The sequence below is a fragment of the Monodon monoceros genome, unplaced genomic scaffold (assembly GCF_005190385.1).
Source record: "Monodon monoceros isolate NGI ecotype Baffin Bay Population unplaced genomic scaffold, NGI_Narwhal_1 Super_Scaffold_11, whole genome shotgun sequence".
NCBI lineage: Eukaryota > Metazoa > Chordata > Mammalia > Artiodactyla > Monodontidae > Monodon > Monodon monoceros.
In genome coordinates this window covers 160,637-182,584 of record NW_021703767.1, presented here as the reverse complement: position 1 = coordinate 182,584, position 21,948 = coordinate 160,637, and the positions used below count along the sequence as shown (strand labels likewise).

Sequence of the window (21,948 nt, the reverse complement as noted above, 5' to 3'; positions counted from 1 at the left end):
CCTGTGGCATTTTGGTATAGCGGCCCGAGCAGACTAAGACCCTCGGCGTGTCATCCTGTCCTTCAGCAACCTTCAGCAGATTGAGTAGAAAGGCTCATGACCTAGCGGGGCTGACAGACACGTGAACTGGCAGTGTGGTGAAGTGTGCGGGCCCCGTCGGCGCTAAAAGGGGAGTGACCGTCAGGGCTGGGCAAGCAGGAAATAGAGTTTCCTCCAGCTTTGTTTTGAAGGCACGTGTCAGGAGGGTGGAGCAGAAGAGCACAGAAGGACGTGCTGGACAGAGGAGGGTGAGCCAGAGCTGAGTGAGCTGGGGGTCCAGACAGTGTCCCCCTGGCCAGTGGTGGGAGAGCAGGCTGGAAGGACGGGGCTCCTCACGGGAGGATTTATGCATGCCAGAGAGGAATTCGGACCGGACTGTGGAGTCTAGACCAGTGTTGGAACAAGCTCACATGCTGCCTGCAGCCAGGTGGGTGTTGTGGATGTGAGGTGACAGGCACAGTAGAACCTTCTGTGGTGGTGGAAATGTTTTGTGCTGTCCGGTGTGGTAGCCACTGGCTACTTGTGGCATTAAACACTTGAAATGTGGCTGGTGGGCCTGGGGGACTAAATAGTCATTTAATTTACTTTTAATTAGTGAAAATTTAAATAGCCACATATGGCTAGTGGCTGTTGTATTGGACAACACAGCAAAGTGTGTGGTCTGCTAAAGGCATTGTATTAAAAAAGAGGAATGCCATCAACGTATACCTTATGCAGTCTTCTACCCCAGCTCTCAACAGTGGGAGAAGATTAAAATGAGTGTGTGCGTTCAAGAGCCCACAAAATCTTGAAAAGAGAGATGGCCAATTTTCTGTTTTTGAAAAAGGGCTAAGGGAGTGGTTACCCTTGGGTGCTTTATTTTAAGCAGGTCTTCCTTAATAAATGACGGAGCCGGCGGGGTTTTAAGGTGTTAAGCAGCAATTGAAATATTCCTGTGTGATCTCTGTCTGTCTCTCTTTACTCCTCTCTCTCTCAGATTTAGAATGATTTTTCTGGTGGCATGTGGAGAGTGGTTTGGATGAGTGTGACATTGGGATAAGAAACGTTAAACAGCATGTTGCCGTGCTCCAGGGCAGGAGACCGTGCTGACCTGGCTGGAGGCTGAGCCAGTGGGCTGGGGAGAGTGCTCTGAAATAGAAGCAGCAGCCTTGGTGTGAAGAGGGGCACGTCGGAGGATGACCCCTCGTTGGGGGCCTCTAGGATGACTCCCGAGTTTCTGAAATGAATGCCGGGGAGATGATGGGTCTCTTCACTGAAGATGTGGGACATGGGAAGAACACGTCTGCTTCATACCTGTTGAGCGTGAGGCGCCTCTGGGAGATCCAAGGGATGGTGTCCAGGGAACATTTGGATGTGTAGGACAGGCACTTTTAGAAAGGGCTAGTCTGAAAGTAGAAATTTGCAAGTCATTGGTACAACAATTGCCCCGTCTGGAGAACTGAAAAATGCAAAGAAGGCCTAGGATAAACCCTCGAGGGACTCAAGCCCCAGAGGGAAAGGCAGAGGAGGAGACCACAGAGGAGACTGAAGAAGGAAGACACCACAGCAGGAGCAGAGCAGGGGGTGGGCCTCTGTGCACGGAGGCCGGAGAGGGTCTCTAGCCAGGGAGCATTTACTTGGGGTGGAGGATTTTCTAGGTCAATACGCATGACCAGTCATCAGGTGAAGATGACTCTCCTTCCCCAGATGTCACGGAAATGGTAGCAGTTTTAAAAATTGAAAGGAAATTGACAGCAGTCTAGATTCTGGAAAGTCAGAAAGGTCGGTCGGCACAGTGAGCAAGGTCGGGGCGGGAGCGGGGAGGCAGGGCTGAGCCTCTGCGCTGGGGAGGAGAGGGTGCCTTTCTCAGGGGTTTCCGGAGTCCGCCACGCCACTGCATTGGGAGGAAGGGGTGCCCAGAGGGCAGGCCCGCCTCTGCCTCAGCAGCACAGTTTCTCACTCACATTCCTCAGAAGAGTTCGCTCGAGTGGAAGCTGTGCAGCTGAAAAGTTGGGAAACCCTGGAGGGGATGATATTTAAGTTCTCCTTTCAGCTGCAAGAGTGTTCTGAGTTCTGGTCATGAGCATCCAGTGTGAATCATACCATAGTATCGTTTTATCTCACCAAGGGATGTTTAAAAGCAACCTGCACGTGGCTGTTTATAGGGGCTTTATTCATAATTGCCCAAACTTGGAAGCAACCAAGATGGATGTCCTTCAGTAGTTGAATGGATAAATAAACTCTTACATTGAGACAATGGAATTTTAGCACTAAAAAGAAATGAGTTATCAAGCCAAGAAAAGGCACAGAACAATCTCAAATGCACGTTACTCAGTGAAAGAAATCAATCTGAAAAGGCTACTGATTCCAACTATTCTGGAAAACTATGGAGACAGTAAAAAAGGTCAGTGGTTGCCAGGGGTTCAGGGGTTCAGGGGGTGGGGAGAGGGATGAATAGGCAGAGCACAGAGGATTTTTAGGGCAGTGAAATACTCTGTATGGTAGCGTAATGAGAGATACATGTCATTATACGGTGGTCCAAGCCCACGGAATGTATGACAGCAGGAGTGAACCACATGGGCTTTGGGTGATGATGACGTGTCAGTGTAGCTCATCGTCTGTGACAAATGCACCACTCTGGTGGCAAATGTTGATATTGGGGGGGGCTGTGCATGTGGTGGGCAGGGGATGGATGGGAACTCTCTGTGCCTTGCCCTCAATTTTGCTTGTGACCCTTAAACTGCTCTAAAAAAAGTAAAATAAAGCAAAAGAGAGAAGGAAAAAAAAAACCTGGAAAATAAATCTACAAGCCCAGATGGTTTCACTGACAAAATTTATCAAACATTTAAAAAAGAAATAACACCAATTTTACATAGTCTCTCTCACGTATATTTTAACTTTTAATTTTGGAATAATTTTAATCTCATAAGAAATTGCAAAAATAGTACATAGAATCATTCAGTTTCCCACAATAACATCTTATATAGCCATAGTACATTATCAAACCATATTCCATATATTCTTAATTATAAAAGATTATATGATAATTGTGTTAAAAGATTTAACGAGTTCAAAAGTGCATGAAGTAAAAAGCAAAATCTAACACCCACCCCAAGCCAAATAAATAAATCACTTCCTAGGGGTAACCACTGCTAATAATTTGTTGGGTACCCCTCCAGACATTTTGTGCACATACAGAAATATATATACCTACATGCATGTGAATATAGTTTTATTTTTTAATTTTTATCAGAATTACATCATTTCATATGTACATTGTTTTTCAGCTTGCTGTTTTTACTCAGTAGGATATCATGAATCCCGTGTAAGTGATACCCACCCCTTCCCCGCCCCCTCAAGTACCAGAGTATTTTTTAGGACTCACAGTATCCTGTAGTAGTGATGTATGGCATCACATTCACTTCTTCCTACTTGTTTTCATGGACAGTTAGGTTTTCTCATATACTTTGCTGTTACATGTAATGTGCACCGCCTGTCCTCGTTCCCGTGACCTTAAGGAGCTACTGAATGCCTTTGAGAATAGGTCTTTAGAAATTGTGTTGCTGAGGTAGAGACATGATGATAGCATTTGGGGTTTTGCCTTTATAATCCAAAGTGAATTTGGTTTGTGGCCGTGGAGGTCAACCCGAGCCACACATCGTGCCCCTGCCTGGAGCATTTGTGAGAGCAGCTGCCCACAGGCCACCAGAGAGGCACCTTCTGCGATGGTCTGGTGTGTTTCCAAAATCGCCCTGGGGCTGGGGTGCCCACGCAGGGGAGACCTCCACTGTGTCTGGGATTCCCTCTGGCTGGTGGTCAGGGTCATCCCGGTTCTGTGCAGCAGACTGAGGAGCTTGCTCTGCTGTTGGTCTCTCTCTAGCGTTTACCGAACCTGGGGTCAGAAATCTTGGATGTGAGTCCCTTTATTAGTTCATTAGTTTTGCCCTGGAGTCTGTTTTGGATTCCATTTTGCTGTCTGTGGCTGGAAGCTTTGCATTCAGAGGTGTGTCAGGTTGGTGTCTACATTGGATACTTGAAAATATGCTAACTGGTTACACGCGAAAATGTGTAGTGGGTTATATTCAGTTGGTTTGGACAGTTTTCAGGATATCATGAACACCATACTGGGAGTTAGCACGTTTCCTTTCTGAATGCTCTTGGTACCTTCACCCTGTAAGCGTTCATTTGAAACGGGAACGTGAGAAGAGACAGTTTCTAGGAAATGAGTACTTAATTTTAAAATATTCTGAGATTGGAATTGACATATACACACTACCATATATGAAGTAGATAACTAATAAGAAACTACCGTATACCACAGGGAACCTTATTCAATACTCTGTAATGACCTATACGGAAATAGAATCTAAAAAAGAGTGGATATACGTATATGTGTAACTGATTCTCTTTGCTGTACAGCAGAAACTAACACAACATTGTAAATAACTGTCCTCCAATAAAAATTAATTTTAAAAAAATTGAAAAAAATATCCTGCAAAATCCAATGCTCTGCTTTAAAATGAGGATTTATCTGTTTTAGTTTAGTGTTGCAATATTGTTTTCATTTAAATTTGTCTTAATTACATATTTTCATATGTTCTGGAGGAAACAAGTTTTTTAGTAGATATTGTTTAAAAAAACACATGTGCTTTAAATTTGTTCACAAGTTGAAACTCAGTAAGCAAAATCATACAATCATATCCTGGATCCAGTCAGGGTCTGTGAGTGTCCAGTGAGTGTAAGACAAGGACAGCGCAGCCCACGGGCCACTGCAGTCAGCAGTGGATAGGTGTGCTCATTACATCACAGATGGGATGATGATAAAGACGAAGTGCTTAGTGAAGAATTGACAACAGAGTGAGATTTATTATGTGATGTCATTCAGGTAGAGTAAAGATACACGGACACAAGGCAGGATACGTTCTGCAGAACGTATTCAAATTAAAAGGCCCACAAGGCAGTAGAATAGTTTTGTGTGGGGTTGGTGGGGGGTCAGGTGCAGACCAAGGCCGAGTCAAAGGGTGTCTGTGGCAACCGGGAGCGGCTCTGTGGGCGCCCCACTGGGTGCACAGTCCTCAAAGCGGAGGCTCTGTGCAGTGGCCTCACCACTTTGCCTGTTTGTTTGGGGTGGGTGGGCGGGGGGCAGGGGCAGGAGGAGCGCGGAGTGGGTGCCAGGAGGGCTTGCAGAGCACTGGAAGATTTCTGTTGAAGACCACTCACCCAAAGTGCAAGGTACTCGTGGACACTGTGATACATGCTTCTGGTTGAAATAAAGTCTCGCAGACATGCTGGATCTGCCCTGAGTGCTCCGAGTTATCCAGGAAACCAGCTGCTGTGCTTAGACTGAGAAGTGTTTCCCTGCAGACACATTTCCTGCCCTGTTTCTGGGTAGGTTAATTCATTTTTAGGCTGTTCTTCTTCAGGTCCTATTCCCCGAGTGCTGGCCCAGGGACACCCCGTGGCCTGCGAGTGTTGGTTTCCTGTGGGTCCCTTACACCAGTACTTCCGCAGCTTGAACCTGCACAAGTCACCTGGGGATCTTGGTAAAATGCAGATGCAGATTCTGTCGGTCTGGGGTGTGGCCTCGGAGTCTCTGCAGTTTTGACTCTTGTCCAGAATGTCCTGTGACGGGACTGATTCGGCATGTAGCCTTCTGAGTCTGGCTTCCGTCACTCAGCAACATGCGTGGAAGATCCGCCGAGATTGTTGTCTGTCGGCAGCTTGTTCCTTTTTACTGCTGATTAGCATTCCGCTGTGTGGATGCATCACGCTTCCTTTATCCAATCACCAGTTGAAGGACCTAAGTGTTTCCAGTTTTTCCATTGTGAATGAATTTTTAATTAAAAAATTTTGGGAACCTCAGAAGAAATGTAATTCTGTTTTTCCGTTGTTGTTTTAGGTGACATCACTCAAAAAGGATATGAAAAGAAAAGGGGAAAGCTGCTTGCACGTTATGTACCACTCACTCAAGGTAAGGTCAGCACGTGTCTCATAAAACCGATTTAAAATTTGATTTTAGAGCTTGACATTGGTAGTTTCATATTTTATTGAGAAGGTCTGGGCAAATAGCGTGTCTACTATAAGATTATAAAATCCAAAGGCATAGAGTATAATTTATATCTCTGGTTTGGTGTAGATTTCATTCCCAAATAGGATTTCTTTTATTTTTATGATCATAGACCATGATTATTTTTATGGTTTTAGTAAGGAACATTTCCTTACTTAGGTTTGGAACAAATATTATAAAGATGTCAGTTCTTCCCACCTTAGATTGATCCGTAGAGTGCACATTCAGTGTTTCAACAGAGTTGTTGGGGGTGGAATTTAACAAGCTAATTTTAAAATTTATATACAAGTTTGGGACTTCCCTGGCAGGCCGGTGGTTAAGACTCTGCCCTTCCACTCCAGGGGGCGCGGGTTCGATCCCTGGTCAGGGAACTAAGACCCCATGTGCCGTATGCGGCACAGCCAAAAAAAAAAAGAAAGGTTTATTAAAAAAAAATGTATATACAAGTTTAAAGGGCCAAGGGATTCAAAATAGGATAAAAAAGAAGAATGAGGTGGGAGGATTTGCTGATCAGGATACGAAGAGTTAATATCAAGCTGTTGTCATTAAGACAGCCTGGTTTGGCACAAGGGAAGACAGCTAGATTGCAGAGCAGAACATGGGCCCAGACAGACATGCACCGCTGTGGAGACCAGGCTTATGGTGGAGGTGGTGTTGCCGCTCCCGGTGCTGGCACAGTTCCTTAAGACACGGAAACCAGATATTAAGGGCCTAAATGAGAAAGGCAAAAATTATAGCACCTTTGGAAGATCACACAGGAAAACTGTCACCATCTCTAAATAGGAGGGATTTCTCAAGTCCCTAAAGGTACCAATAAGCAGCAACTGTAAAGGAAAAAATTGGTAAATCAGGGTGTGTTAAAGCTGAGAATTTTATTCTATCACAAGTCCCCATAAAGAGACTAAAGACAAAGCCACAGCGTGGGAGGAGATAATCCCAGCACAAATAACAGGAAAAGGACTAGTTTTCCGAGCCTGCAAGGCAGCAGCGTCAGCAGAGCCCTTTGCGATAGTGGGAATGGTCTGTAGCTCCACTGTCTGGTACACTGACCAGTTGCCACGTGTGGCTCCTGAGCATTTGAAGTGTGGTGGTGTGACTGAGAGACTGAATTTTTAATTTAATTTTAATTAATTTCAACTTTAAAGAGCCAGAAGGTCCCCCAACATGGTTTTTTAAAAAGCCCAGTAGGAAAATGGGCTAAAGACTTGAGTAAGTATTTTATTGGAGGAAACCCTAATAGCCAGCAAGCAAAAGAAAAGATACTTACCTAAGCTTGGTAGCAGTCAGAGAGATGCACATTAAACCTTGGGCTGTTGGAGAGGATTCAGATAGGTGTGCACGGCTCGTGGGACCTGGCAGAGTAGAAGAGGTGCAGAGGCAGCCGGCAGCTCTCCTTCAGGGACACGCATGCCCTGGAGAAACTCTGGATGCCTGCACCCTGTTCTTGTTCTGTGCACAAGAATGTTCATTGTTTTCCCTCAACTGCCAGGTGCTCAAACATCCATCAGCAGGATGCATACGTGTGTCAGCAAGGATGAATCTCATAAACGTTAACGGGGAGTGATAAAACGATTACACGGGAATATAGCCTGTAAAACTAAAAAAACCACCGAACTGCCACTTCTCAAACCTTTTTGTAGCTGGTAAAGAAAGAGGAGGAGGGAAGTGGTCTTCCCTGAAGTGAGTGTGGCATTTCTGTGTGTGTGGAGTGAGACTGGAGGAGCCACAAGGAGCTCTAAGGCACATGAGTGTTTATTTCTTAACTGCTGCAGTTGTTACATTGAGTTTTTTTCTGTATAATAATTTTTGAACTGAATACATGCTTTATTCTGCCTGTATCGGTATGATATATTTTACAATAAATCAGTAACAAGAAGAATACTGAGGAGGTGCTTTATGTACTGACATTCATCCATCAAAATAAAGGAAAAACAAGTAAAATTGAGTACAATTGGAGGAAACTATTAAACAAAACATCTTGAAGCCCATTTGCCAGGCATCAACAGCAGCTGTCCAACGAGGCGTTCATGTGCCATCGTACTTCCTTTCCTCAGCGGCAGCCATGCCCGCCATGCCACTTCCAGGCCCTCCGTCGGGGTGGCCAGTGCCTGTGCAGCGTCACAGACAGACAAGGCAGGCGAGAGTTAGAGAGCACAGCATGCCATCCTTGCACAGGTGCTGTTATTTTATACCTTGAAAACCTAGGTGACTCCTTACTTAGCTATTAGAATTAGTAAGAGCTTTGGTTTGATAGGAGACAGATATGCAAGAATCAATAACTTTTCTCTGGCAATATTGCTCTTTATAAAACAACTCACGTTCGTAATGGCGATAAACTATCAAATGTTTTTAATACATTTAGCAAGAAAGCCACAGGACCTATGTTAGGATCATGGAGTCCGTTTGAAAGAAATAACCAAGACCCTAAAATATGAAGAAATATACCAATATCCTAAATGGAAAATTTTAATGTTATAAAAGTAGTAGTTTCCAAATTAATGTGTGAACAAAATGTAGTCCATTCGGAGTACCAGTGGCTGATGTTTTTTTCCTGAAACCTGGCATTGGAAGTAATAACCCACTTGAAGGAGAAAAGTTCTTCAAGTAGCCAGTACATTTTTGGGAAGGAGCCAGTGAGAAAGGCCTGGGCTTCATGGTGTTCAGCCCGCTCGCGTGCACTTTCTAGTCCCAACCGGAGGGCGTTGGTGGACGGTGTGGAAGGCCCAACAGTGTAAGAGAGGGGCGTCTAGAAATGATTCAGGACAATTCAAAGGAGGGAAGATTTATTTAGTAACCGGCGCCATCCCTTTGGAGGCAACAGTGGGACCCTCTTCCTCTCCACCATTAGCGAACGTAAGCTTTAGAAGGATTAAAGCTCTAAATATGTTTGTAATTATAAAATACTACAAAACTCCAGAGAACATTTGAACAACCTTTGAGTGGGCGTTACAAGATAGGAGACCTGGAAGAAAAACAGGTTATGATTGTCTCCCTAGAAATGAAAACTGCAGAGTGATTGCGACCAGCCGGCCATGGCCTGGGGGGCGAGCACAGCCCAGGGTGGTGCCTCCAGCTGACCCGAGGCTTTCTGCAGGTCACTTGGGGGGGCTCCTTGGCTGGATAGAATTAACAGAAATTCAAAGAAAAGGACATACGGATGGGCAATAAACAGTAAAGTATGTTTAACCTCACTAGCAGATACGGGAATGCAAATTAGTGAACCATTTTTCTCCTGTCAGATTGGCAAAATTCTAAACCTTATAACATCCATCGCTGACAAAGACGTGGGGAAATAGCACATTGCGGGAGTGCAAATTGCTGTGACCTTTCTGAGAAGTTCTCTCTTGATACCTGTTAAAAATATACCTACTCTTATCCAGTGATTTCCCACTGGGCCGTGTATCTTCGTTGAATAAATGAAACGATCTCAATAAAAGCACTGTATTTTGGAGTAAAACTGTAAGGATGTCCATATGCATATATGTCACTTAGCAGCATGCCTGGTTATAGTCTGTAACACGTAAGATTCTGTGTTCTCTGTTACGGACTCTAAAGAAATTTTATCCAGTCACAAGAAGCAAAAAGCCAGAAGCAGTGCTGACCAGTATTGCTGTATGTCGCGTATGTGTATGTGTGTACATGTTCACACTTCGAAGAGCTGAACATGGATTTCCAGGGGGTGTCGCTGTCCTCTCGTGCTGCATAACTAACACCCCAAACCTGGTAGGTAAAACAACAGCAAGAGCAGCGCTTTGCCCCCAAACCTGCAGGTTGGCCTGGCTCAGAGGGCAGCTCCTCCCTGCCTGTGGAGCCAGAGCTGGTGTTCTGGGGGCTCCTCAGTCACAGGGGTGGCGTCAGTGCCTGGAGGCTTGGGCAGCCGAGCGCCCGTGGCCCCCGTCCCCTCTGTCCTCTCTGTGTGTCGTCACAGAGAGCTGGGGGCCAGGTGGCCTTTCATGAGCAGCGTTGGAGGTCAGGACCCGCCCGGGCCCAGGTGGGGATAGGCAGGCTGCTGCTTTTTGGGCAGTGATAAGGGCTGGGGGCCCTGGAGGTGATTTTTCGGAGACGTCTTGAAACAAAGGCTAGAACACTGAACAGATTATTTTGTTGAAGCCCAGCTGAAGGCTTTGCTTTGTGCTCTTCTCAGATGCCAGCAAACTAGGGCTCAGGCCACACTGGCTGCACGCTCGTGCGCCGTGGCACGTGGCGTCCGAGGGCCTGGGTGTCGGGGCTGTGGGCGTGAGAGCCCGGGGGGCTGCGACAGGGCGTGGAGAGCTGGCCGGCCGCCCGTCGGGGTTGGTTGGCACCCGTCTTCGTCCCTGTGTCTGAGCGCGGCTGGCGACACCCCCAGTGATGGCTTTGTGGGCTGTTTCCCACTGGGCTTGCTGACACCAGGGACACTGAGGGGGAGGGAGAGCCGGCCCTAGAGAGCCGGCCCTGCGTGCGCACGTGCCCAGCTCGGGGCCCAGGACGGCTGGGTGCCGATGGCCAGTGAGGCCGCGGGGCTGCGCTGGGCTGTGGGTGGTGGGACTGGAAGCGGACATTGACGTCTATGCCCTGACCTCCAAATTCAGGGTCTTCTGGTGTTGGGGCCACCACAGCGTGCGTGGTCGTGCAGCGGGTGCTGTGCAGCAGTGGACGGGAAGCATGGGCTGTTTTACATGGGTTTTTCCATGATTGGAAAAGCAAATTGTTCACAGCAGGTGCCCCTGTAAAACTGTGTTTCAGGAGTAGATCCATCCCTACAAGCAGAGACTAGGATCCCCGGGCCCTCACAAGCCACGGCCCCCGTGCCCGAACAGCAGAAGACGAGGCCCAGCCACGCCCGGGACGAGCGCTTCAGGTCAGGTAGGGACCAGAGGCCTGCAGGCCTCTGCTCGGACACCACGTCTCCGCTGAGGAAATTGTTTTCTTTCTTTCTTTTTTTTAACGTTTTATTTTATAGTGGGGTACAGCCGATTAACAATATTGTGATAGTTTCAGGTGCACAGCAAAGCGACTCAGCCGTACATATACACGTATCCATTCTCCCCCAAACTCCCCTCCCATTCGGAAATTATTTTCACTTGAACCATAACTTACCACATCATATTTTTCAAGAAAAAATATAACTTCCACATAATGTAGTATGTTTTAATGTAGCCTGGAGTGTAAGTGTTCTCTTCTTAGGGGATGCTTATAGGAATCTCAGGAGAAAGCTAAATCTTCCTTCCCCAATTAGAATAATTTCTGTAAATGTTTGTGTCCATTTTTCTACCTAGATCTTTGGGGTTGGTATTGGTGGATTTGTGCATCAAGGACCGCTTTACTACTGTAGGTGTTTTAGTATTTTTTTCTTTCTCTAATTTTGGAGATTTCCTTCTAATTAGATTTCTGCCACTCTGTCAGTGCTTTTATAAATATTTAAATTTGTCTCTGATATTTTATTTGAATCATCAGGACATCCATTGAAAAAATTTGTGCTTTCAATTATAGATTACATATGGATAACTTTTGAACACTCTTTTGCCTGTTTAACATTTTCACCATTGTGTGATTGTATATTTCCTTTGTATTTAAACTCTCTCAGTAAACCTTTGTATAAAGAAAAACTTTCAAGAGAGATAAAGAAATGGCCGTTTTGTTTTAAGAATACCTAAAAAGAACGTTAAGATTTTAAATGTTATGTCAACATGGGAGTGTGATGAAGTGATTTGAGAAATTTTGATCAGATAATTTCTTACCAATTTAATACACATTTTTAAAAACTTCCTCACGCTGATAATAGTTTCTTTTCTGATTACATAAATGATACATGTAACGTAGGATATTAGAAACGGCCCCATCAACATTCCACTGATACCATCTTCTTTAGCCCCGGGTGCAAAAGCACACGCATGTACACGCACCGTAAGTAGGGTCGCCAGAGGTCTCCTTCCTGTCCCTGCCTGTCCTCATCTCCCTGCTCCCTGTCCCCCCTCCATTTCCATGTAACTGACGTTGATGACCTGCTTTCTGCCCTTGTGAACTGTATCTGGTTCTCATTCTTTACTTTCTGAAAACAAGACCTTTATCATTAATGTGCTTTGCTCATATTTTCCCTAAGGCTTTGTCTTCTCTTTGAACTCTCTTACAGTGGCTTTTGTAGCAGAAGTTTTTAATTTGAATGAAGTCCAGCTTATCAGTTCCTTTTCCTGAATAGTGCTTTTGTTCTCACATCTAAGAAATCTTTGCCAAACCCAAGGTCACAAAGATTCTTACCTGGGTTTTCTTCTAGAAGTTTTATAGTTTTAGGTTTTACCTTTAGGTCTATGATTTAGATTTTAGTTAATTTTAGTATGGTTCAAGGTATGGCGCACAGCTTACTTTTTTGCATGTGGTAATCCCGTCGTCCCCGATGCCCTTGCTCCTTTGTCTAAAAGCGGTCGCACGCATGTGTGACTCTCTTTCTGGACTCTGTTCTATTCTGTTGATGTATTCGTCTGTTGTTATGGCAGAGCCAGCTCTCTTAATGATTGTAGCTTAACAATCATGGGTTCACATCAGTAGTGTTATTCCTCCAAGTTTATTCCTTACTGTTGTTCCCTTGTATATACTGTGCCTTTTTTCCCTCTGGTACTTTTAAGATTTTTCTCTTTGTCACTGGTTTTGAGTGACTTGATTATGATGGGCCTTGGTGTAGTTTTCTTTGTTTCTTGTGCTTGGGGTTTGTTGAGCTTCTTGGATCTGTTGCTTTATACCCTGTAATGTTGATATTGTTTAGATTTTGAGTTGTTGGTTGTCTTATCTGTACTTAGGTTTTTGTTTGTTTCTAAGGCAGCAGTAACGTTTAAGGTGTGTGCTCAGCCCATCACAGCCAGATCTCTTGCAGGGGCTCCTAGGTTTGTCTCTCTCCTGAGCACTGCCTTTCATGAGTGTTTTCGGTTGTATGTCTGGGAGTATTTTTATTAGACCCTCAAGTTTAAATGATACTTTGGCTGGATATAAAATTCTAGGTTTAACACTTGTTTCTTCAGCTGTGTTGCTTTCTTGCACCCGGTGTTTACTCCTGAGTAAAGTCAGTCTGTTTCCTGAGCCTTCAAGATGATTTGCTCTTTCCCTCTGGAAGCTTTTAGGATTGGCTGGCTGTCTTTGATATTTGTAAATTGTACTTTAATACGCCTATGTGTGAATTTTTCATCTTTCCTGATAGTACCCTATGAGCCATTTTACTATAAGGTTTCTAAATGCTTTAAAAACATTTTGTTGGAGAAAATTTGAACACGTACAAAAGTGGACTTGGTGGTGTGATGAGCCCCAGACTCGTCCAGCCCCCACAGTTCCTGCCGTGCTCAGGCTCAGTCTTGGCTTCTTCATCAATCCCCTGCTTCCTCCCTTCCCATGTGATTTTGAAGCACATCTCAGAGATCATGTTATTTCATTTAGAGGTCATAATATTCTTGGCTTCTGTATCTGAAAAGAATGCATGTTATCTCTAAAAGATAACGCCATTGTCACAAAATAATTAACAATAATTCCTTAGTATCAAATACCCAAATGTTCCTGTGGTTTGAAAAAAAAAACCAGTTTATTTGGACCCAGGATCCAAATGTGGTTGCACATACCTCAGGTGGCTGATGTGTGTTTCCACCTTTGATAACTCAGTCTTGGGGCCTGGGCTGTGGTCCGGCGGCTCCATGGCTCCAGCAGGTCACTTAGGGTTCTGTGTTCTCTCATCAAGAGGCACTGCAGGCCTGAGTCTCTCTCCTCTTTGGGATGCTGGCAGACCCATTTGTTCATTAGGGTGGCAAAATGGCTGGACTGCTTCTATGGAGAGAAACTTGTGCTCGCTCACCACAGGGCACAGGAGAGCCTGGAGAAACGCTCAATTCTTTCCATCTGTTTACTCCTTTTTAAAATAATGGGTTAGGTCACCGGCATCCTCCAAAGGCAGCCAATTACTTTTGCTTCCTCTCTTCCTTCCTTTCTTTTCTTTTTTCTTGTTTTTTAGCATTGTAGTTGATATTCAGTCCTTCCAGCATTTATCCTTGGTGATGTTCCAACTGCCCCATCTTTATGAGCCTTTGGGAGCGTCTCCACATCGGCTCTGGCATTTGGGTCACTGGGCCGTGTACTTATGGCTGTTAGGATGCAATGCTCCAGGCTCCCCTGTGTGCTCCCTGCCCCCACCCTAGAATCCACCATGTCTCGGGGTGCTTGCAGTGAGGATGGTACTTTAAGACCACAGTCTGGGTGGTAGGGATGCTCATTGCTATCGGGCTTGTCATCATTCCTAGACATTCTTAGGGACAGAGGTTAAGACATACTATCTAAAGATAAAATGCCACATGTGTTCACGCTGATAATTTTCACTCAGATTCAGGACTGCAGGGTTTTCCCGCACTTCTTTGGTCTCTGTTTGTCTCTTGTTTCCCTCACGAGTGTCTTGGTCTCCAGGGAGGGGCGATGGAGCGAGACCGTCAGGCCCCTCTTTGTTTGCTCTCTCACACTCGACCACAAGCGTGGCAGTGTGGCGGGGCCCCCGTGACCACCGGCAGCAAGACTGCAGGAAAGCCTGCGTTCCCTGTGCGGTTCTGCCGTCCTGGGGCTTGTCTGGGGTAGCAGCTTGACGGTCTGACCACAGGGCTTTAGCGCCACTTGGAGTGGTTTGTGCCACAGTCAGAGCACATTAGGTTCATGTTTCATTTTATTTTCAGTTTGGGGGATTTCTTCTTTTTGATTTAAATCTGAAAATATTTCCAAAGTCAAATCTACAAGCCGAGGAATATTTATGGAAATCTAGGACCAATGTGTGGGACCCACGTGTAGGCTGAGCTTGTGTTCCTTTTACACTCAGTGAAAACATATAAAGACGTGAACCATGGTTTTGTTACTTCATAAGGAATCTTGTAACACGTGTTTTTGTTGCTGTTCTTTCCGTGCAGATGTTCATACCGAGGCCGTGCAGGCAGCTTTGGCCAAATACAAAGAGAGGAAGATGCCCATGCCTTCCAAGAGGCGCTCCGTCCTCACGCACACGGCCGTGGAGGCCTACACGCCCCCAGGTACTGGGCAGGGTCACGGTGGCCTGGGAGGGGTTTCCCTTTGGGGCGGCACAGCCTCCGACTGTCGTGAAGAGTGTGTGTGTGGGTGTGTGTGTGGGGGGGGTGCAGACTTCCTTTCTACAGGACATCTGTGTATATTTTAATTTTTTCACTAAGATGCAGTTTGTGTCTTTTAGTAAAGAGAGGAACCTGGAGTACGTGCTTCATGGAATGACAGAGTTCCCTGAATTCAGAATTCTAAAATTATTCTCATCTCATTAGCTATTACTTGTTATGTTGTTACCAGGCCTTAAATGGGAAAGAATAAGGCTATTTGGAGGGTTATTTATTTTGTTGTTGTGCTTTTGTTGTCGTGACCATTACAGATGAAAACTTTTACGTGGAGTCTCTCTTCAGGATAGTTAGTATGTCTTAAGTTTCTTTGAAAACCCTGTCCAGGTGCTTGAGAGCACGAGGCTGCTGCCTGTCTGGTTATTTGAGTCACGAAACTGGTGACGTGCATGTTTGGTTTGAAGACATGGTAAAAAACCAAACACACCAGGTCTGCAAGATAAGCATAGCGTTTTGGTGATGCTTCCTCACTTAAAAAAAAAAGTTTATGTTGTTGAAAAAAGTCTTAGAAATGGCTGTCAAATTCTTGTTTCTACTGAATATAACCATAGATACTACCCAGTTTTTAAAGAACTTACTGATAACTGTGAAACCCGTGATAAAATGCAGTCCTGCTGACTGGATGAAACCAGAACTCACCTCACTTTCCTTGCCCGAGGCGGTGGTCTCAGGCAGGGGCTCCTTTTTTTTTTAAACATCTTTATTGGAGTATAATTGCTTTACAATGGTGTGTTAGTTTATGCTTTATAACAAAGTGAATCAGCTATACATATACATATGTTCCCATATCTCTTCCCTCTTGCGTCTCCCTCCCTCCCACTCTCCCTATCCCACCCCTCCAGTCTTTCACAAAGCACCGAGCTAATATCCCTGTGCCTTGCGGCTGCTTCCCCCTAGCTATCTACCTTACTACGTTTGTTAGTGTGTATATGTCCATGACTCTCTCTCGCCCTGTCAAAGCTCACCCTTCCCCCTCCCCATATCCTCAAGTCCATTCTCCAGTAGGTCTGCGTCTTTATTCCTGTCTTACCCCTAGGTTCTTCATGACATTTTTTTTTCCTTAAATTCCATATATATGTGTTAGCATATGGTATTTGTCTTTTTCTTTCTGACTTACTTCACTCTGTATGACAGACTTTAGGTCTATCCATCTCATTACAAATAGCTCAATTTCATTTCTTTTTAAGGCTGAGTAATATTCCATTGTATATATGTGCCACATCTTCTTTATCCATTCATCCGATGATGGGCGCTTAGGTTGTTTCCATCTCCGGGCTATTGTAAATAGAGCTGCAATGAACATTTTGGTACATGACTCTTTTTGAATTTTGGTTTTCTCAGGGTATATGCCCAGTAGTGGGATTGCTGGGTCATATGGTAATTCTATTTGTAGTTTTTTAAGGAACCTCCATACTGTTCTCCATAGTGGCTGAACCAATTCACATTCCCACCAGCAGTGCAAGAGTGTTCCCTTTTCTCCACACCCTCTCCAGCATTTATTGTTTCTAGATTTTTTGATGATGGCCATTCTGACTGGTGTGAGATGATATCTCATTGTAGTTTTGATTAGGCAGGGGCTCTTTTCAGAGCTCAGTCACGTCTGCTGAGGGGAGGCAGGTGCCCTGGGGGTGGACTCCCGGGACCCCACAGCGCGCACTGAGGCCGTCAGTCTTGCAGCTGGCTGCGCCTCTGGGCGTGGCGCCCCGAGACCGAGCCTCCGGGGGAGTCCGGCCGCGGGGCTCACGGCCGGTCAGACGCAGGCCCTCGTGGACCCGCGGGCGCGGCTGTGCAGGGGCCCAGGGCACGGGCCGGCTGGGTCCAGTGGGGACTCCGCCCCGGAGGACGCCCCCCTCATGCCTGTCCTCGTTATTCTGACCACAGACACGTCGTCCGCCTCAGAAGATGAGGGCTCTTTACGGCGGCCCGGGCGACTGGCCTCCGCGCCGCTCCAGAGCCACGCCGGCGTCACGCCCTGGCTCGACCAGGCCGTTCAGGGCTCGCCCGCCTCCTCCGCTGCATCCTGCACCTCATCTCGCCCGGGAGGGCGGCCTGCCGCCGTGCCCAGTGCCGCCGCCGTGCCCCCAGGCCCCGCGGCCCACGCCCGCGTAGGTCGGTACAGCCGCAGGGGCCACTCCAGGCAGGGGAGCCCCCGCGCCCAGCCAGACCCACCTTCTCCTTTTCCTACGGAAAATGTCCTTTCGGTAACAAAAGTGGTTCCTGATGCTTCTGTGGTTTAGCAGCCCCATCCAGACCCTGTGGCGTGTGGGCCTCCCCCGGGGTCCCTGATGAGTGCCTGGTGTTTCCGCTCTGGAGGGGGCGGCCCGCACAGGTGGACAGTCCCTGACGATCGGGGGCCTGCCGCCTGCATGTGGTCCCCGCCTTTGCTCCTTCCTTGTGTGTACAGCTGGAGCCCTCGGTTGTCCCTGCACTGCGCATCCCGAGGCGGGGCTGGGGCTGCAGCCGCCGTCCGGCCTTTCTTCCTCCACATACCAGGGTTAGACAGCCCTCAACCTGAAAAGAGATGTCAGTCAGAGCTCAGTCATACGGGTGCCCAGACCTTTTCCAAGTCACCCAGCCCTTTAAACTACATTAACCTTAGGGGCTTCCCTGGTGGCGCAGTGGTTAAGAATCCTCCTGCCAGTGCAGGGGACATGGGTTTGAGCCCTGGTCCAGGAGGATCTCACGTGCCACGGAGCAACTAAGCCGGTGCGCCACAACTACTGAGCCTGCGCTCTAGAGCCTGCGAGCCACAACTACTGAGCCTGCGCTCTAGAGCCCACGTGCCACAGCTACTGAGCACACGTGCCACAACTACTGAAGCCTGCGCGCCTAGAGCCCGTGCTCCGCAACAAGAGAAGCCACCGCAATGAGAAGCCTGCACGCTGCAGTGAAAGTAGCCCCTGCTCAACGCAATTAGAGAAAGCCCGCGCACAGCAATGAAGACCCAACGTAGCCAAAAATTAATAAATAAATAAATAACATTAATCTTAGAAAGGAAAACATTGCAAGCCTTTCACCATTTAAAGTCATTTTTTTAAAAGCAAAACTAGTAACGTAGCTGGCATACAAAGCCCATATACATTCTTGCACGAGTACCTTAAAAAAGTGTACTTCTCAGATGGTGCATCAGTATTGCTGGGGTCATCTGAACACCCTCTTCCTTCCAGGTGTGGAGGGAAGAGCTAAGTCGCGTGATTGCAGCCTGCCTGAGACCACGCAGCTGGCTGTGCTGGAGCCAGGGCTGGCCCACAGTTTTCTGATTCCTGTTCATTTTCTTTGCTGTTAGCTGCTGTTCTGTTAAAACCAAAATGGTGCATCAGAGGTGTGCCCGTGACTGGCCAGTGTTTTGGGTGGGGTCCCAGTGGGTTAACACCCCCCAGGCAGGCCCAGGTCTCAGGTGCTGAACTGCTTTTATGTAAGATCTTGGTCATTTGGCTGGACTGGGCATTGTAAGTGACTGACGTCTTCCATCTCTGGCCTCTGTGGGCCCATCAGGGACGCTCTTTGTTTGTCATTGGCTGTGTCACTGCAGACGTCTGCACATTTCTGTGGAGCTCGTGCTGTGAGTCTTGGGTGAGAACTCATGACGCCTCAACCTGCTTCCGGCAGGTGGAGGAGGCTCCAAGACCGCTGGGGTCGGGCTGTCAGGACTGTCCTGGGGAGTTTGCGTTACGAGAAAAAGGCTCCTTTGGTAACAGCCTGCCAGGATTGTTTCGGTAGCTTTCCTGGGGGTCCTAAAATGGCTGGTGTTTATAGCCCAGCTGCCCTCACGGGGGTTTACAGTGGAGAGCTTGAAAACAGCTTGAGATGGATATATTTTCCTGTTTGTCACGGCGATTTCACATTTTGGAAATACACAGGTACCTCCAGTGTGAGGAAAGCGGTAGCGTTTGAATGTTCTCTTCGCTTAGTTCAGCTTCCCGAAGCTCTCTTCTGCGTTCGACGGTGAGGGGAATAGGGCAGAGTTTGCTTGTATCAGCCGTTGCCGAGCTGTCGTAAACACGGCTTCCTGGTGGGTTAGAAATAGAAGCATATTTAGCGTGAGAAATTGACCACAGTTCAGCATGTTTAACCAGACAGCCCTCGACTCCTCAGGGTCGTGGGGTGTTTTGAACATAAGGTGTGTTTGAGTGGGCGTCTCCATCCCCGGAAGGTCCTGGCTGTAAAGACTTACAGGCGAGTTTATCACCTCTGTGGGTGGAGGACTCCTGGTGTGCAGCTGTGGCTGAGGCCACTCTTCTCGCGTCCTGCTCGCCTGGCCTCACGTACACATTGTGTGATTCGTTCTGGTAGATTCTAAACATCTTAACTCGGGCTCTACTTGATACCTTACTGTTGTTTGTAACCTTCATATGCTACCTGTTTGACCTGAATTTTTAAATCTGAAAAATACTCCATTTCCCTCTCCTTGTTATAAAAACCACCCTTTGTTTTAGTTTCTGACACTAGAGAATTCTTCAATTTGGGCTAAGGAAAGAAGTATAGAAAGAAGATGACTATAAAAAATTGGAGGCAGAAAATGTTAGGTAAAGGTAATTAAAAATATATATCATTTTCAATTTTGGGTTAGGAAAATCATATACATAAAACATTTGGACATGAATTAAATACCTATATTTAAAAGCAGTACATTTAATTACAGTAGTTCAGTTTTGTTTTGTTGTAAATTTATTTATTTATTTATTTATTTTTGGCTGCACTGGGTCTTCGTTGCTGTGCACAGGCTTTCTCTACTTGTGGCGATCGGGGGCTACTCTTCGTTGCGGTGTGCGGGCTTCTCATTGCGGTGGCTTCTCTTGTTGCAGAGCACGGGCTCTAGGCGTGCGGGCTTCAGTCGTTGCGGCTCGCAGGCTCAGTAGTTGTGGCTCGTGGGCTCTAGAGCGCAGGCTCAGTAGTTGTGGCGCACGGGCTTAGTTGTTCCGCGGCACGTGGGATCTTCCCAGACCAGGGCTCCAACCTGTGTCCCCTGCATTGGCAGGTGGATTCTTAACAACTGCACCACCAGTAAGTCCTAGTAGTTAATTTTCATTTTGAGTGTAGTTTGCTTATTTTTATGCAGCTATTTAAGAAACTACTTTGTAGTTGAGATTACCATTTGTACCTTTTTTCATTAATAGCTGTTAAAATCACTCTTTTTTTTTTTTTTTTTGCTAGATTCGGAAGGGCAGGGAAATTCCTTTTTAAACTGAAAGAACTTTGTGATAGGCGTACTTTAAAATGCTAATTTCATTAATATCAAGCTTTTTCAAGGGTTGTGAAAACTCTTGTCAAAAAGTTACGTTTTTCCAGGTGGTGTTTTCTGCTGTGTTAATAGTGAGTTTGTGTTTTTCTGCCACATAATTTCATCTTTCTACATATTTTTAAAAATTCTTATATTGCATACTGCCTAGGTTATGAAATGATAGATAAATGATTGGCATTAAAAAATTTTAAGTATCAAAGTGCCATCTATGATGGTGGGAGCATTCATTTGAAGACTAAAGAGATTACAGATCAGTATCGATTCTCAAGAGTGGACGAGCGTCACGCTAGGTCCAGACTCGGTACTTTCCTGGTGGAAGGCTTGGTTGTAGCAGAGATGCTATAGCAGCTCTCAGCCAACCAGTATCCGAACAGATAAAAATGCCATACAGTGAAAACAAAACCCAGAGTCGACATTCAGACAGTGGGAGGAGTGACTTTAAACATTTTCTGTATCTGACATAGTTTGTCTTTAAATGTGACATTAATACATTCTGCCTTAAGAACCTGATTGCAGCCTCTTAATAGTGAGGCTTTTGAACTGGCAGTAGGGATAGTTTTTAATCTGTGTAGGCTTACTCTGTGAAGACTGCAAAGGTTCGTGTCTGCATGACAGCCAACTTGCCTTTTGGGGGCGTGGGGATAGTTTATAGAAGCCTGGCAATTTTTCTCATAATACAATGAAAAATGTTCCAACAACAATTGATTTAAAATGTGTTTCTGCTTCATTGAGGGAGATTTCTAAGTAAAACCTCATTAGGCTGTTGGGAAAGGCGAGTTCCTTGCACCGTCTCTGTGCCGTAGTTGGTGGTTCTGGTCTAGTTCCCTCCGAGAACTGGATGGCCACCTGCACGCAGTGCTGTCGGGCCATGTCCGGAGTTCAGAGTTCACAGGGTCCAATGTGCCTCGGTCAACCGGAAAAGCAAAATGAGTCAGAATGCCCCATGCCTTGCTTAGAGCTCAGCTAGTGAAGCTTCAGCCGAATGGGGTTTAAACAGCAACTTAAGGTTAGTGCTCTTCTGAATTAACAGCACCTTTATTCTGGGTTTGTTTTTCAAAAGCAGATCTGCACTCTGCCCCTCCCGATGTCACCACGGGCCTCGCACAGCATCAGCACACCTACTGTGAGCGTCCACAGCTGGCTTCCGTGAGAGGAGCCCCTCGGGGGGGCAGTGGGAGCGTCCTAGAGACGGCAGGTGGTGAGCATCCTCTCTTCCTTCTTTTGAGACAGCAGAGCACAGGTATTGGACCTCACCTTGGTGTCTTCAGTTTAGCAAACCTGAGCCAGCCATCAGGTATCATCCTGGTGCACTTAAACTGCCCGTGTGTATATCTTGCGGAGAAATAATCAGGAATAGCTTCGGAATTGGTCAGATGGGGAAAGAGGGGAGTAGGGAGGAGAAAGCCTTCACATTTAAATCAGATGCCCAGAGTTTGGATCTACGGTACTGTGGGAAAATGAGAAGCTGGGGAAGTTTCCTTTCGTGGACC

The 21,948-nt window shown here is 46.4% G+C and overlaps 1 protein-coding gene across 12 annotated transcripts in view; it reads left to right on the top strand.

The window, feature by feature from the left end:
- DIP2A (disco interacting protein 2 homolog A) overlaps window positions 1-21,948 on the top strand; it is a 92,358-nt gene that overhangs the window by 10,077 nt on the left and 60,333 nt on the right. For 4 of the 12 annotated variants that reach the window (XR_003792432.1, XM_029215339.1, XM_029215335.1 and 1 more), the window contains exons 2-6: window positions 5,918-5,989; window positions 10,811-10,930; window positions 14,986-15,105; window positions 17,098-17,325; window positions 21,519-21,656. Coding sequence is in view for 11 of the 12 variants with exons in the window: in XM_029215339.1 (XP_029071172.1) it covers window positions 5,918-5,989; window positions 10,811-10,930; window positions 14,986-15,105; window positions 17,098-17,325; window positions 21,519-21,656 (678 nt within the window). In the remaining variant the exon portion in view is untranslated. Of the gene's footprint in view, window positions 1-5,917; window positions 5,990-10,810; window positions 10,931-14,985; window positions 15,106-17,097; window positions 17,326-21,518; window positions 21,657-21,948 lie in introns of those variants that run through there. The other 8 variants (XM_029215336.1, XM_029215338.1, XM_029215340.1 and 5 more) reach the window with 6 other exon arrangements.